At 37.6% G+C, this 16,660-nt stretch overlaps 1 protein-coding gene across 1 annotated transcript in view; it reads right to left on the reverse strand.

Annotated features, from left to right (window-relative positions):
* Positions 1 to 16,660, reverse strand: part of LOC137134200 (protocadherin-15-like) — a 183,957-nt gene that overhangs the window by 117,886 nt on the left and 49,411 nt on the right. The window contains exon 3 of the mRNA XM_067518787.1: positions 12,296 to 12,414. Within this exon, the coding sequence (XP_067374888.1) occupies positions 12,296 to 12,386 (91 nt within the window). The 5' untranslated portion in view covers positions 12,387 to 12,414. The remainder of the gene's footprint in view (positions 1 to 12,295; positions 12,415 to 16,660) is intronic.

A 16,660-nucleotide genomic window follows, 5' to 3' on the forward strand; every position in this document is an offset into this window, starting at 1 on the left:
TGTCGTTAGTTTTCCATGAGTGTGTTCAGGCATAAACGTATGTGTTTGTGCAGGTGCACATGTGCAGCTTTAAATATTAGTTGATGCAGTAAGAGAGAGACATGTGAAGAATGTACTTTGAAGAAGACAAAAAGCAGATAAAGAACAGCGCCTCCATTTGCGGAGGAGTTACACAGAAGACGATAGGCACACATTTTCATATGTGTTATGAATACAAACGCACACTACATGCAAAAACTCAAGTCTGTTCAGTCGTTCACTATAGAAATAAAATGTTCTAAACATGGAGCTTTTCTTCTATTGAAAAAGCCTGAGAGAATATATAAAAACATTTCACTTCCTAACACCTTTCCAGGTTCACACAAATAGTCACAAATCCATCTGAAAGTATCAATGTAACCTGTAGATCCCAGCACATACAAATATAACGTAAACAAACATGACTGAAAAACAACCACCAATATCACAGACCATAACCAATCCTGAACAAGAAAAGAAAGAGAGAGACAATGTGCTGCAGCAAAAAGTCTGAACTACAAAGGCAAGTTTGTCATACAATACTGTAAAAATTTGAAGAGTTTACATAGCTATGTGATGTTAACCATACACCACTTGACATGCATATAGAAAAAGTGGAAAAGTCCAGCTACTATGTAGCTGTTTAAAACAACTCTTAAGCACTCGAAACAATACAGAGCAGAATAGTCAGAGCTAGATAAAAGACACAGCTGATCACATAGCTCAGGGACAGAGGGATGCTGGAACATGGGACAACTTGGAATACGCTTACTGAGCTCTTAGCTCAGATTTTCAGCTGCAGCAGTCAGTTCACCACGCTTGAGCTATTGTGTGTTTTCAACAGTCATAAAATAAAATATAAATAGTGCTTTATGTCAACTTTGGTTTTTAGTTAGATGGATTTGTCTTACTGGAAATAGTTACAGTCCACCATTTTGATATAAAGCAACACATTTAAAAGGAGCAAGTTAACTTTTCCCCTTCAATGAAAGAAATGTTACAGTTTACCCAAATATACACTGGGACATTATTTAGCCTGTTTAAGAACTGAATATATGTTCAGAAGATGACGACTAGAATGCAACACCAGATCCATCCAGACATCATGACACTAAATTATTTGCAGAATTATAGGTGCCAAATTTCTACTCGCATGTTGCTGGGCTTCGTAAGTGGTTGAGTGCTCCTGTGTGTCTACATGACAGGGAGACATACTGACTCACTATCAAAAAATATATAGCCACAACTTATGTTAGTAGAGTTTATTTCAGTTGGGAAAAATATGTTTGCTTGGTCTCTAAATACTAGGACAACAGAAACAAAGAGCAGCTAATATGGGTTAATATAAGTTAATATGAGGCTATAAAAAGGTTTGATTACTCAAAAGTAAAAGGTCAGGCACTTGTACGTCATAAATCGTACCACTGACTTAAAATGAAACTAATCATGTAGAGAGCATAATATTTATCTGGAATGGCCAAACCGGCCAAAGTTTAATATTTTTGTAACATAACATACATAACATTTTATACAAGTGAAAATGAGAGCCTGAATCTTAATAGCTGGAAATACTACACATTGTTGCGTCTATAGTCAATTTATTTTTATTTTTATGAGTATTAGGTCATGATCGAGTTGGGGATTTAAAAGAAGAAAATTGCAACAAAAGCCCCAAGCAGCATTTAATTACTCATAAGTAATCAGGACACAGTAGACTACAGAGATCTCATCAAAAACTATCAAAGTCTTCTAATTTTGACCTTGGGGTAATTTGCTCTCTCCTAAATAGATCTTTTTACTAACAATGTTGGCTTGAAGTCGTAAAACTTCAATTACAAAATGATTATTGCTCTTCTCGCTGAGGGATCAGGTGGAAAAATGGATTTAGGCAAGTTTCAATCAATTTGTAGACAATTTGACAAAAAGACAGAACTGAACAGAATTTATGACACAGCAAATAATGAAGTACCGTTGCATTTTGTCTTTTTAAGCGCAACTGCTTAACAATTAAAAATCTTTAAACATACTGTACCTTAGACTTCCTAATCTAATTCTCATCAAATTCTCCAAATATTTAGTCGAGTTAGGATTTATTTTACCATATGCAGTAGAAATACATTATGAGCTGAAATATGTTTGTGTAAAATGTTTACTATGAAAATATATTGTGTATATAAATAATAAAATAATATTATATATAAGATTTTTCAAATACTTTACCAAATTATGTAAACTGTTTTGGAACCATAGTTCTTCTATCATATTTTTTTAAATGAGACCATAAGAGTCTCTTTACAGGGAAGCCCATTGACTGCCTTATTACAGAAGCACAAAGTCAGTGTCGAGATGAATTCTGCTTACTGGCATTGAGTTTCAAAAAGGCATTTTTACCTGCCACTCAATTCTATAGCCTGTTCCTTCCTGCAGCTTCATCTGCAATTGCACCTCTTTAGCACCGACATATCAAACTGCTGGTTCCTTGGGGTTGAGATCTCAAAAAATAAATTAATTAATTCAAAATAGACTTTATACAACAATGAACCCACTTTAAAGAAGAGATATGATGAGGGAGGGACCTTCAACTAGGAGTGTAACAATCCATTGATCAAATAACAATTATCAAATAATTGATGATGCAAAACGTAAACAGCGATGTATATTTAACTTTAAATAGGGATGTCCCGATACCACTTTGAGTACAAATACTTATATAGCAGTAATTGCCAATACAAAGTACCAATGTAAAGACTAAGCTGTTTGCTGGGGAGTAAAATTCTCAATCCATTAAGGAAATCGCACGAGAATGGAAATTCTTTTGCGTCCTTCGGTCAAGACCAATATGGCAGAGCAACTTTTGCTGAAAAGATTAAATGGAAAAGAAAAAAGATAAACAAAGTGCAGACTAGGGATGAGATCCAGGCTCGGTTCTTGCTGATATCAGTCACAAATATTTTTAACATCTTTAAAATATTCTTGAGAAACATGAATATTTATATTATTGGTAGTAACTATATATAATAATTTTGCATTGCGTTAGTCTTTACTTTTGTCCTCATGCTTTATCTTAAAACTGCTCTAAGCTGCAGACATTTTTCAACCTCTACCAACAAGCGGAGGCTAACGTGGTATCGGACACAGTATTTGAGTACCACAAAGTGCACAAAGGCAGGATCGGGCCAGATCCCTGAAACTGGTAGCGGCTTCGAGACATAATTTGAAAAATGGTGAGAATAAAGTATACCCTACCACTGGAAAAACTGAGGGTAGGGTTATTATGTTCAGGTGGAGAAAAACCACATTATGCGAAAAAAAAAATACCAGTAGGAATTGGTATAATCTGGTGATTCTAGTGCTGTGGAGCCGAGGAGAGATCACAACAGATGGCTGTGCTTCCTGCACAAGAGGAGCCTTTGTAACTGTGAACTGCTGTTTATTGGTACCAACTGGGAAGTGATGAGTTATGTTCTTCGAACACTTGTTTTGAGGGATGCAAAAACTGGTGGATTGGGACAGTCTTGAGAGAAACATGTGAGAAGTGGAATATGCACTTCAAAAACCCTAAACTTGTGACTAATAACCAGCAACATGTAAATGCTATTTCACGGAATTACTGTTGAAAACTATATTGTTAATGATGCTAAGTGATTATGAAGGTTTCCACAAAACCCCTGCTGCAATGTAGGAATGATCTTTTTATTAAAAGATGTCTATGCTCAATGTCAGTGTCAATGCTTCTTATTTCTATTAAAATAGCCATACTTATACTGAAAGCAGCACTGTTTAAAAATAAATACATGAGTTAATAAAAATTCAAATTACTGTGAAATATGCACAAAATACTTCATGTCAATCACAAGCCCTTGAGTCAAAGTTGCACACTTGTATGTATGTATGAATGTATTGGCCAACATCAGATCGTGACTATCAGCACAAAACCATATCATAACAAAACCTGCGATTTACACCCCTGCCTTTAATACAGAGCTACGATAAGAGGCATCTGGATTAGATTACTAAGAAGTGCAACTCATTGCACATTTATAACATGCTTGCTCTCCCTAGATTTGGAAAAAGAGGCGGAGAGAAAAAGATTCATAAGAAATCTTTTCCCATCCTTTAGATAGATGGCAAGCTGCCAACTCTACAAAATGTTTAACTTATCATAAGATGTTTCACACTGTATGTCCATATGCAATCACAAATGTTTCTGCCCCTTCATATAAATATTGGGCCAGATGTGATAAGAAATGACACAGCCTTAGGGCCTCTTGGTCTTTTGGCAAGAAAAAGAGAATCCTTATGCTTTGTCTTCCCCCAGCCACAGTGCCATTGGTCCACCTGAAGGAGGAATGTCTGCATTCCTCTGCTTTGACCATTATCTACTTAAAAAAGGCAAGGTTGGAGGTTAGAGTTATGACTAAGCCCTGGGGGTGGCAGAGAGCCCAGGGCAGGGATGAGTGGAGACAGAGCAAATAGGGACACAGTTTTAATTTCCCAGTTGGATTAATTATTTATTTTGCAGTTTATTTTGCATGGATCCATGTCCAATGGGGCAGAGGTGTATTCTGGAAGATGTCCAGTAGGGCCTGGCTAAGGACGAACAGACAGACAATGGGCAGCTGTCCAGTGACACACATTGCCAGGTAATGGCTGCTCATGGACTGACAGCAGGTCAAAACATATGAGCACTATGTGCTTTTGTAAAGGGGAGTGAAGCCAATTGTCCTTAGGGGGCTGTGAAAGCTGTGCATAACAGTTCAGTTTATATATAAAAGTCCTTTCCAGAGCCGACTCTGCCCCTAATCATGGATTTGTCATGACTCAAGTTTAGATGGGCAATTTATGCATGCAGTTTTTAGAATAGATGACAGTTAATATTCATTAATGCTTCCTTAAAAAAATGCAGGTTAGATACCATATGTGTATTTGAAGCCTCACAAAGCCTTAAGTTATTCCGAGTTATTTGCATTATGGGGTATTGACCACAATCCTAGTACTGTAGGTTTCCCAACAGTACATATGCATTAGCCATGACAGGCTTTGATTTTATGTACATTTTAATAAAAGCTGATACATCAGAATTTCATTAAAAAGTCATTTCTGGAATAGTAAAGAGACTCTTGGCTGCCTACACATATGCAAAGCAGTTGCCATATAACATACACAAACAGTTTTAGCAGTAATTACAGGTATTAGCTGCAACAATCAACTTCTATTCTTTTTCAACCTATAGTTGGATGAAAACTGCTGGTTAACATTTCAAGAGAAAAACCCCACACATATTTCTAAAAAAAATATTTGGGGTGAAAGGCAGGGGAGTCTTGTGCAAAGGTTTTGGTGAAAAAGCAGAGTGTCATTTATAGATTCACACAAAGTTGTGTGTGAATCTATAAATGTCGTTAAGCAGGGATCTGCTTTAGTTATAATAGTCAGACTAGTCATAAATGTCATGTTTTTATTTACTGTATATTTTGCAATGTACAGTCTCTTGCTGATGCAATATTAGACGCAATTGTCAGGTAATGATGAGGTTCCTCTGTCAAATGATTAACTGAATACACATTAAAGTCCTCTCAACTCTGCCCAGATCTCCTCACCCTGCACTGAAACAGTTTTTCTTCTCAACCACACGTCACCATACGCTGCACAGCCCATCAGCTAGTTGTAGTTATCAAACCGCCAAACCTTTATCCTAAGCAGTTTACAAGGTTGGTTCTTATTCGCCCATTCTCACACACACAGCAATGACATCATCTGCCATGCAAGGTGTTCACCTGACCCACTGAGAGCAACTTGCTACTCCAGTCGCTGAGGTTGGACAATACGGTGCACATCTGTGAGCTGGTCCTGAGCTCTGTAAAAAATGTATCAGGAAGGGAAAGGGAGTTTTTCCTCTCCACTGTTGCCTATGGCTTGCTCCAGGGGGAATTGTTGGGTTCTCTTTATATATCTTTATAATCTTGACTTTATTCTGTAAAGTGCCCTGAGATGACTTTGTTGTGAATTGGCGCTATATAAATAAAGTTGAATTGAATTGAATTGAATTGAATCCTTCTCTGGGAAATCAACGTGCAGACTACAAGATCTGCTGCGGCAACTCCAAGGTTACTGAGCAAGCAAAAGAAAACAAATAAATAAATAAATAAAAAATGGGGGGGGAGGGGGTCCCTGGGGCCTGAATAATGAAATTATGCTGAAGCATTTTTAGTCATTTACTCAGAATACTGGGTCACATTTTTGATTGTTATGGCTTTTGATTGTAAATGTTCATAGCAAAAATTTATTGCAATTAATTTAGATTCCATCACTGAGCATGTTATTATACAAGTTATTTTTTTATTAACAGCCGTACTTTTTGGGTCAATATTGACACTTTAAATGCATACTCCTTTGAATTCCTTTGCAGCTTTTCATTGTTTTGTTCAATGGAACAAGTGCCTTGTGTGGTAGGTTAATTACAAAATATTGAATTGTTAGGGTTTTTGTATTATGAAATCATCATGGAGTATCTAAAGTATCTCACATGTAAAAGAGAAGAACAATTTCCTGGGCGACTTCAAAATATGTTTAAAAACCCACTTTGAATACAATGACTACATATGGGGGAAAAAACAAACAACTTTTGTTTCTGAAGGCAACACTGAATTCAGCTTACACGGTCAAGGAGCCATTCCAAATAAGAGTAAGTTGTTTTCTTTATGGTGAAGGAGTTGATGCAGCTCTGATTTTTTGGCACTGCACTTTCCAAGACAACAGATCTGATGCAGTTATAAAAAATAAATAAAATAAAATCAATGAGGACTACACAAGCTAACAAATGGATAATTTAAACTCAACTTAACACAAAACAATACCTGGGCAGTTCAGTTCTGTTTTTTGAACAAACAGAAAACGTGCAGCACACTCCCATTACATTTGGACATTCTGTCATTCACCACTGTTTTACTTGAGAGGAAAAAAACTGTTAAATCAATGTGGAGACAGACAGAGCTGTGTGCTTCTTCTTGCAGCCAGTCTATGTTTGGCATGAGGAATGCAATCACTGGCTCCTTCTGTCTCGTTCCACCTCCAAATCTATCCCCCACTCCTTAAAATCATTAGATGTGTGGCTCTCTGTGTGGGTCTTCTTCATGTAATAGTGTGCATGTATTTATCTTTAAGGGTCACGAATGGGGAGGGATATGTCATTACAGAATGAAAAGCAAATGGGAGATAGGCAGTGAGGAAAGAAAAAGCCGAGAGCAAAAGAGCATTGGTGGAAAAGCATCAGAGTGATAGAGGATGAAAATAAATTCCTGCAGCATCATGTAAATCATTAGTGGCTGACAATGGGAGAGAGAAGGGGATTACTTTACTGATGTGTATTTGCTTGCAGTCTACCTGTTACTCTTCGTTCACACATTTTCCTTACTGCACTCTTTGCCTCTATGTGAGGTTAACCACACACAGATCCAATCACACTCCCAGTGAACAGTTCAACATGCACGAGCTCACGTATTGAGTTCCAGGAAGAGCTTGTTGGTACTGTATAGACTACAGCCAGCACTGGGTCTAGCCTGGGCCAGAGTGCGCCCCTCCCTTTTTGTGCACCCAGAGCCTGATTACAGCCTACTGGTGGGCAGATTAAAACCCTCTTCCTGCTGTCACACCGCTGCTCCCCCACTCTACAGGCTTCTGCTGCAGCCAGACACAGTCTGCACATCTGGCCCCTAATCAGACAATCCCAAAAATAGACAAACAATTGTGGGTCAGAATGCATGTGCAGATGGGAGAGAGGGAGACAGACAGCACAGAGTGCAAGTGGATGGTGGGTTGATGTCACGTGCCAAAAGTATTGACATATTAAATTCACGCCTTGCCCACCCTCCTATTCTACTTTGAGTCAATTGAGCTTACAGCACAGTGAAGCAAGATGATGGGAAATAAGGACTAAAACATAAAAGGGATCACACGAAGAGGAAAGGAATAAAAAAAAATATATATATATATATATATATATATATATATATATATATATATATATATATATATATATATATATATATATATATATATATATATATATACACACACATACACACACACACACACACACATATACACACACACACAAAATGAAACCACCAGACATGTCTCTTGATTCCCTTCTGTAACATAACAGAATGTGGGAGGAGAAATGAAATAAAGAAAAAAAAACTGAGCTGAGACTAATTGGTCATTAGTGACTTGCCAGACATAAAATCTTAGTATAATAGTTTTTTTTTTTGTCATGTAATCACTTCTAACTGACATATTTTATCCTTAATACATGAGCATTTGCGTTTAATAAACAACATATTTTAAAGAGATGTACTGAATTAATTCCCAATCTCTAATGTTTGTGAGGAGCACAGTGTTTTCTCACACATTCATTTTAATTAGAATTTTAATATTCATAATGTCTTACTGCTAATTTAGACACTGTTATGACCACACCTCAATGCCATCTAAAAAATGTCTGGTAGCTATTTTTACTTGATAGACAGAAAATGAACCAAGCAACTTGACAGACCCAAAAGCCAAGGGCGCCTTGAGGTGGACAGAGCAGGGAGATTTATGAGGGAGAAGATGAGTGATGTGGTGTTGATGGAGGAGAAAATTCCTGCTCAAACCAACATTATCCCTGGGTGACACTAAAAGGGAGGCAAGAACAGCAACCACATTTGTTCTCACCCGTCAAACCGCAACACCTCTGATGTAGTCTGTCTCACTATCTGCACCCTCATTACAACTGTGCCACTGTGGGTCATTTGCTGGCAGACGCCGATCCAATCAGAGCTCATTTGCAGGCAGGGTAAATATCTCTAATTCCTACTTGCCCCCCCAATCGCAATTATTTCTGTCTTCAGCCAGTCAAATTACAGGCTGCAGCCACATCTATAATTAGCTTAAAAAGTCTGCATGACACAGTCAAAGGACAATGTCAGATTCAAACAAGTTGAGGGTCAACATTTGTTTTTCAAATGACCAAAGATTCAGAGGACAAAGACAGATTAACTTCGACATCTGATGTTTTTGCTGATTAGGTACGGGATTGAAATGTATTTAATTCTGATGATACAAATATATATTGCACAGACTGATATTATCAGACAGATTTAACAATACTGTCTCCTAGAATTGGTAAAAATTGTGATCCTGCCTGTATTCCATTTATTATTAAGGCAACAATGTCTTTACCATATTAGAAAACACTGAACTGGGCCACAAATAAAACATGGTTATTCCTTTGCACTCATGTTTAGGCACCCAAAACATGTGGGTATGTTAGGAAAAGATGCTGGTGTTGGTATAAAAATGTTAACACTGACCAGAGTCGTGGGGCACGATATGTTCACTGTCGTCACTTTTGTTACTTAACCCTAATCACCCACAGGACTGGTAGTGAATCCCAAGCCTCCAGTCACAATCCTGCACTTTGAACCCCAATGATCTCCTCACTGCAGCTAGTAAGCAGTACATAATTACAGAGCTCCCTGCACTAGACAGAAAATGATACAGAGGAACATAACCCAGGAAACAAGTAGAGTACACATGGTCTGCTGGGGCAGTAACATGAAGGTGGCTGACACTAACAGACTAGACAAATGAATTAGAAGGGCTGGCTCTGTTCTGGGTGTACTGGTAGACAGAGCACTGATTACCACCGAGTGCTCCACAGAACGCCACAGGAGATCCTCTCTCCCAGTCGTTGTCTTACTGTACAACTCATGTCCCCTTACACGTCAAGACTGAAACGGGACTAAACCTGGGCAATCATGTTTATCCGGTCATATGAGCACAAACGCACTCTATTTTGACTGATAACTGTCAATTGTTTCATAATTTATCCTCAAATCAAACTTTTGAGCATCTTTATTTTTGTCATCACTGTCCATCTTTTCATTGCAGTGCATAACAACTGTTTATTGTAAACCTGTTTAATTTTTAATTTCATTGTTAAGGTGGAAATATACTTCTGCGTATTTCACGTATGCGTACATACACGGATTACATTAGGATACGTTCATGCATGTTTCTTTTATACTTGCAAAATAGATTTATATGTCTACAAGGGGCAGTATCGTGTTTGCATAAGCATCGATTAGCTGAAAAGGAAACAATCAGGAAAAGGAAATTAAAAGCTTGTGTTCTTTGTATGAACAAGAATTAGTTTTTATAAAAGGTAGACATGGATTTCAATAATATAATGGAAAGGATTTGATGAACCATTTCCGGACCCCTGCAGGAATGGTTTGTGTTTTTAAATTTAACTTTTTGGAAACAACATAAGTTGAAATACACATCTCAAAACACTCAAGTTCAAATCATGGGGTTAAAAAAAGGAAACAAAATCGAATGATTAAAGCAGGAGTACAACAATAGAATATATACAGTAAAAGATAAATAATTATATAAAATAACTGTGAATCATTTTGACAGGTATGAACTGTTACATTTCTTCCTTTTCGTTTTTCTTCGTTCCAGTTCCTTTTGATGCCAACTCCCAACAATATCCAGTCAGCTCGTTTGATGCACATTTCCCCACAATGCACTGTTGAGATTTGGGAGGTGAGCTTGTCAGGGCCTCTGCAAGCCCCTGCAGCCTACGGTTACCAATAATGCCCTTTTCAGCATTGTTCTGAGTCAACATTTACATGTATCAACGGAGAAGTACAATTGCACCAGTAGATTTTCTTTAATTTTACTGGTAAATGTAGATGTTTTTTTGCTTGTGTGTTGGTGTGTTTCTTTGTTTTCTTTCTTTAAAAGCTGAGAGCAGATTTAACAAGGCTTGGATTATTAAAGCCCTTGGAATCTTAAATCTGGAAATATCCACACAAAACAAGATTTACAATAGCAAATTAGCACCAAAAAATTTTAAGTTTTGTCACAATTTAGTTCAAGCAAGTTCGTTGAGGCAGAGATTCATTTTACATCAACCTCAGTGAACCTAATATGTAAAGATTATTTTTCTTGTATGTCTAACAACATCACATGAAGCTGTGACAAAGAGACACTAAAACTTTATACCTTCAGCCATCAAGCTGTAAAATAAATTACCTACAAGCACATTTTCCATTGGGCTGCTCTCGAGTTCTGCAGCATGTTTTGGGTCAATGGCTTCCTCACTCCACACCACACTTATCAGAGCCTCAGAGAGACTTCATTCAAAAAGGAAACCACAAGGTAACCGCAAGTCATTTCTTTACTAAATTGATATCAAACCCACAAAGAAAACCTTTCGAAATAAAATCGTAATTCACATGACAGCAGAGTTTATACGCCAAGCTTACATTAGTGAGTTTGTCCATAAAAGCTGGGAATCAGGAAAGAGATAAAAGGATAAAAGGAAAGAAAGAAACTGGGGTCGGATGAAGAGAATATTTTGAAAAAAATACAGCGTTTTAAAATTGACCCGAATCATGTGGAATATTTCCACATGGGGGAAGAGGGGGATGTCTCTGTGTATTTGCAGCTTCCCCTCAACACTCCGTTTAAAGACCTGCCAAGCTCATACAGCCAGAATTTACTTTTAACTGACATCTGCTACAAAGTCAGTGAATTGAGACTATAAATGCTAAGATGCCCTCTGTAACGTGGGAACTTAACCATGAAACTACAAGCATTGAAGAGTGTAAAAAGAAAAGAGAATTCACACCCTCTCTTAATATAATATATAAAATATATAAAATAATATCTTTTAAAATCATTTAAAATTCAAGAGGAAAAATTGTGAGAGTACTATTAAAGATCAGATATTTGCAATGAAGCCTTATGCATGATGTTGAGAGCTCACCTGAAAGCAAATCTCTATTGTCCCCCCATTTTGGTAAACTACAGGTTTAATTACATACCAACTTAAACAAAAAACTTTAATTACATTTCTCTTGGCACAGAGATCCATTTGCATAAGTATGTATGACTTGTATGTATGAAAAAAAAAATGTTTTATGGGAAAAAACTAAACGTAAAACTACATTTGAGAATACAGTTGAGCTAGAAAATCATGTTAGAGTTTTACTTCTGGTCCATTTAGGAAGAGTTTGACAAATTCAGCTTGGCACATAATTCATCAGTAACAAAAGTATTAGGCTGTTGTACAAGGGCTTTTTTTTACTATTTTTTTTTACTGCTTTTCTCATAGTAAAAACAATCCTGCCTTTTCCGTTTTAGGTGTTCACTATGCAGCGCAGTTAGACTTAACGAAAAAGAGGGGAAGCCTGAGGGTGTTTGCCTCACTGCTGGCTGCTCATACCTTCTATGTCCTGGCCCCAGCTGTGGGTTAGCAAGGAGAGGATTGCCATTCCTGTCCCCAGCCATCTGACGAGCCACCACCCCCGTCCCATCTTCTGTCAAGCCTTATTGCCTGCCCACCTGGACAAAAAAAAAAAACAAGAGGGTGGATTTTTTTTATTCGTGATTTAGAAGACCCTCTGACCTTCCCGCATGCACAGCTGTGACCAACGCACACACACACAAACACACACAAAATTATCGTTAGGTCAATATATTTTTGAACACCACAGTAATCTTGCAATCCAATTCTGCCTACAGTAAATAACATAATCCACTGGATTATGATTTATCAATTTGAATGTATGCGATTATATCAGGATTACTGCAAAACCAATGCACAGTGCAGCAATATTTGCATTTGCCATTCAGACAGAACTGAATGGAAAAAAGGCAATTATTTAATTTACACCAGCTTGTGGGCCCTCCAAGCTTTCCACTGAGGATTCAGAGGAAGCTGAACTAATTTTTTTCCTCTTCCCTAACAGAACGATTCATGAGCATTTGGTGTTAACACATGCATCGGCTAGCAAGCTTGACTTGGACGTGCTTAGGGACTGAAATGAAAGCAGTGCACATAATTTTGGCGCAAATAGGAGTACATACAAATGTATTTAAATAAACTCAGAAATAATGGCTTATGTTGGAAAGGATTTTTGAGAAGCATCTCTCAGTGCTTTAATTTATTTCTAGCTTTAACTAGTTTTGGCTAATGGGGCCCATTTCATCTCCAAACAAATTAAAACTGGCCCTACTGTCTCATTGAAACCATTCTCATTGAAAGAGCAAGCTACAAACTTTTTAAAGCAGCTCTGCAAGTCAACAAAGGGTGAATATGTTATACACACAAGAAGCAAAACTTTTACTTGGAATTTAATGGCCTAACATTGAACCAACAGGTAAATAAAACGTGTCAGAAGCACTAACCTTGTATCACAAAAATCCAAGGCAACAATGGTTCAGATTAAAGTGCAACATAGACATCGTATCAACTCCAAATATTACGATGGTGCTTTGACTAAACTGACGGAAAGGATTTACAGCAAATGCAACTATTCGGGCTGTAGCGGAAATTACTAGCAAAGCGCCCACAAATCCAAAGCCCACCCCCTCCACTCTGAGCTGGAGGAAGGCAGGTTGTCACTACACAGGAAAAAGAGAGTTTTTTTAGCTCCTATCTGTCTCAGCTTTTCAATGTCACACCTTCCTCACAAGGTTTATTCTCAGAGCGGGCGATAAGCTGTGAAATCAGCTTTCATGGCATATGCTAAGGGGACGCGAGGGGACTCGCAAGCATCAACACTATCATATCAAAGCATGTTTTACACAACAAAAATCTCACTCATACTATCAGCAGTTCCTCACCTCTGAGGGTGACTTCACACTCGTTTTCATTCACTCTCTCTTTAGCACACATTGTGCGGTTTGTATTTACTTTCTTCTGAATCAGCACAGAAATACACCCAAAGAAATCTTTACTGAACCCGACCAACAACAGACATCTTGCATGAACACACTGTGGACAGCAGGAGACAGCTGTGTTCTCCTCTGTTACAGTACGACAACAGTAGCGATTTCACACTGGTTTCATATTCTCCCACTGCCTTCTCATCTCTCTGGCTCCCAGTGGTGTTCCCTTTTGAAGCAGATTTGATTTCCCACATTCGAACATCTATCTTTCTTAAGAGGGCTCAGTAAGATTGCTTTGATCCCTTTCACATGAGAAAACTCAGACCTGCACAACCAGCCACCCTGAAGTGAGAAGTCATTTCTTTCCACAGCTTCATCCAAATCTGCTCCTGGTTGACATGGGAACGCTGTAGCTCATTTACATAGACTAACAACGGTGTTCCTTCAAACTTAATGAACAGGGAAACTGGAGAGATTGCTGACCTAGTGGTGAAAGTAAAATGGCTTCAATACTCTAAATCCGCCTTCTGATAGTGGCCCATGAGTCACACCAAGAAAAGATATCCATGCTTTGCAGAACCAATATCATGCTTTAACGAAACTCTAAGGGTAACAGACCAATTCCACTCTGCTCTACGTTAATGCCCATCATGTTACCACAGTCCAACCACAGCTCCCACCACATTAAGTGGTTCTGTTAAATATAAATGCCTGCCTATATTGTTATATAGCATCTCTGACTTCATGTCTTTGGTGAAGGGGAAAAGGTAATTAAACTATGATGCAGGGGGTGGACCAGAGAGAGCAGATGTGTTCAACTTAATGTGGAGAGAGGTGAATGAAGCAATCACAGTTATGGATTGCACAGAGAGTAAAGATGCACTTTATTCTGTAAGTGCAGGGGCTTTGTACTCACAAGAAAAAAAAGTAAAGAAAAAAGCTCATCTCTCTCTTCCGTCCTCTGTCTGTCTTCCTTCAATCACCTCTCATCCTCTATTGAGTTCTTTCTCCACCTCTTCCTGTTCATGTGCTTTGGCGTTGGCAGACTTTCAGACATAGTTCCATAACATAAATAATAACTTTATTAACTCTTTAAGGCCAAATATGTCACCCAGAGTGGGAAATGTTATTTAATTAATATATATTGCTATAGTTGAAATAAGAACAACCCCCCCCCCCCCAAAAAAAAAAAAAAACATTTCATTTATTTGTCAAAGTACCATCTAGAAGTTTAGAAAGCAATTTAAAAGTTGAAAGCTTTTTAGATGTTTGAAAGAAGTGGAAAAAAAACATTGAAAAAAATGAAAACTCTTTAATTTCTTATGCAACACAAAGTTATTAGTTCAGGTGTTGTTGAGGTTCGCTGCCAGGTGCGTCACTGCACCTCAGGACACCGTGTGAAAAGCAAAGCACTGTGACCACAGTTTTATCCCCATTCCCAATTCCCTGCTAACATTAGCATTTTTGAAAAGCTTTGAATCACCACCATGAATAAAAAAGTGTGACATACAGTGATGTTGACGCCTGTAAAATATTAAATGTTTTGTTTTGGTGGTTTCTAATTTTTAACTTTTTTAAGTGACTAAACCTTAACAGTTAATTATTAATATTGTCAAAATTATTAAGTTAAACTCAGTTGATCAAAAGTAATAACTTGCGTGCAGAGTAGAGACATATTATTTGAGGCGAAAACTAATGGGACAAAACTCTCAGGTCATCTAAATAATTAGCAATACAATGTTTCTCTCATGTACAGACTGCATCGAACACTGTACTGATGCTTTGTCGCTAAATAGTTTTTTGCCTGTTTTATGTAAAAATGCATCTACTGAGTTCTACAAAATAACACAGAATGGGAATCTGCGATGGTGATTGTTCAAGCAGTGAAGTAATGACACCTCTCTGGTGTTTTCCAGCCATTAAGAAGAGGTGTGAATGCTGCTTCGCTTTGATGGCTGACAATGGTGGATTTCTGAGTGGGTCAGTCTAACACCAGAGTCTGTTAAATATGTAACAACACAGTCAACCACGGTGGCACAAAAAAATGCGCTAGAAGCACAAAGGACAAGATTCTCCGACTTAATCGGACTGACAAAGTGCTTTTTCAACACACTTATTACGCTAAGTGCAATTGTTAAAACCATTATCCCATCATTAACAAGGATATTAACAAATGGATTTACATCATTACTGGGTAAATGTGTGAAAATCGCAGAGTGATCAGCAGGCTGATGCTTAGTTCAAAGATCTTTGTTCCACTGCATTAAACGCCTATGTAAAAGCTAATTATAGCTGTAGAAACATATTAGAAACATATTAGAAAACAACAACATCATCTTATCTCAATATGATTCTGCTAAAAGTTGATTGATGATAATTCTGAGTTATTATAATCCTGTTTTTCTTTGTCTTGGTCATGTTTTTGACAAAAATGCCAAAGAAAGTTTAATTCCAGCTTCTCCAATGTAGCAGCTGCTTTCTTACTTTTTTATCCTCATAAACTTTTGGGTTTTGGACTGTTGGTCAGACTAAACACCACAATTAAAAGGCCACACCTTGGAGTCTGGGAAACAGTGATGGCCATTTGTCACCAGGATCATTTATAAAGACTAAATAATAATTTTGATATTGCACAGAGTATTCAAAAATGAAAACAACTGCAGCACCAGAAAGAAAGTGGTCAGTGCATTTGACTTTGTTGTAAGTAAGGACATTGTCTACAACAAATGTAAAGTTCCATATTTTAATAACTTCTATAGTAATAGGACAAGTCATATGAAAAAAGTAAAGGGCATATTGCACAAACATGTTTGTGTAATATGTATATGTGCTCAGTGACAAAGGTTGTTGTTCATCTTGCGTAATAGTACATGTTTATTGAGAAAGTGTAAAACGGCTGGTGACAAGAAATTCCTTG

This window comes from Channa argus, chromosome 1 (assembly GCF_033026475.1).
Source record: "Channa argus isolate prfri chromosome 1, Channa argus male v1.0, whole genome shotgun sequence".
NCBI lineage: Eukaryota > Metazoa > Chordata > Actinopteri > Anabantiformes > Channidae > Channa > Channa argus.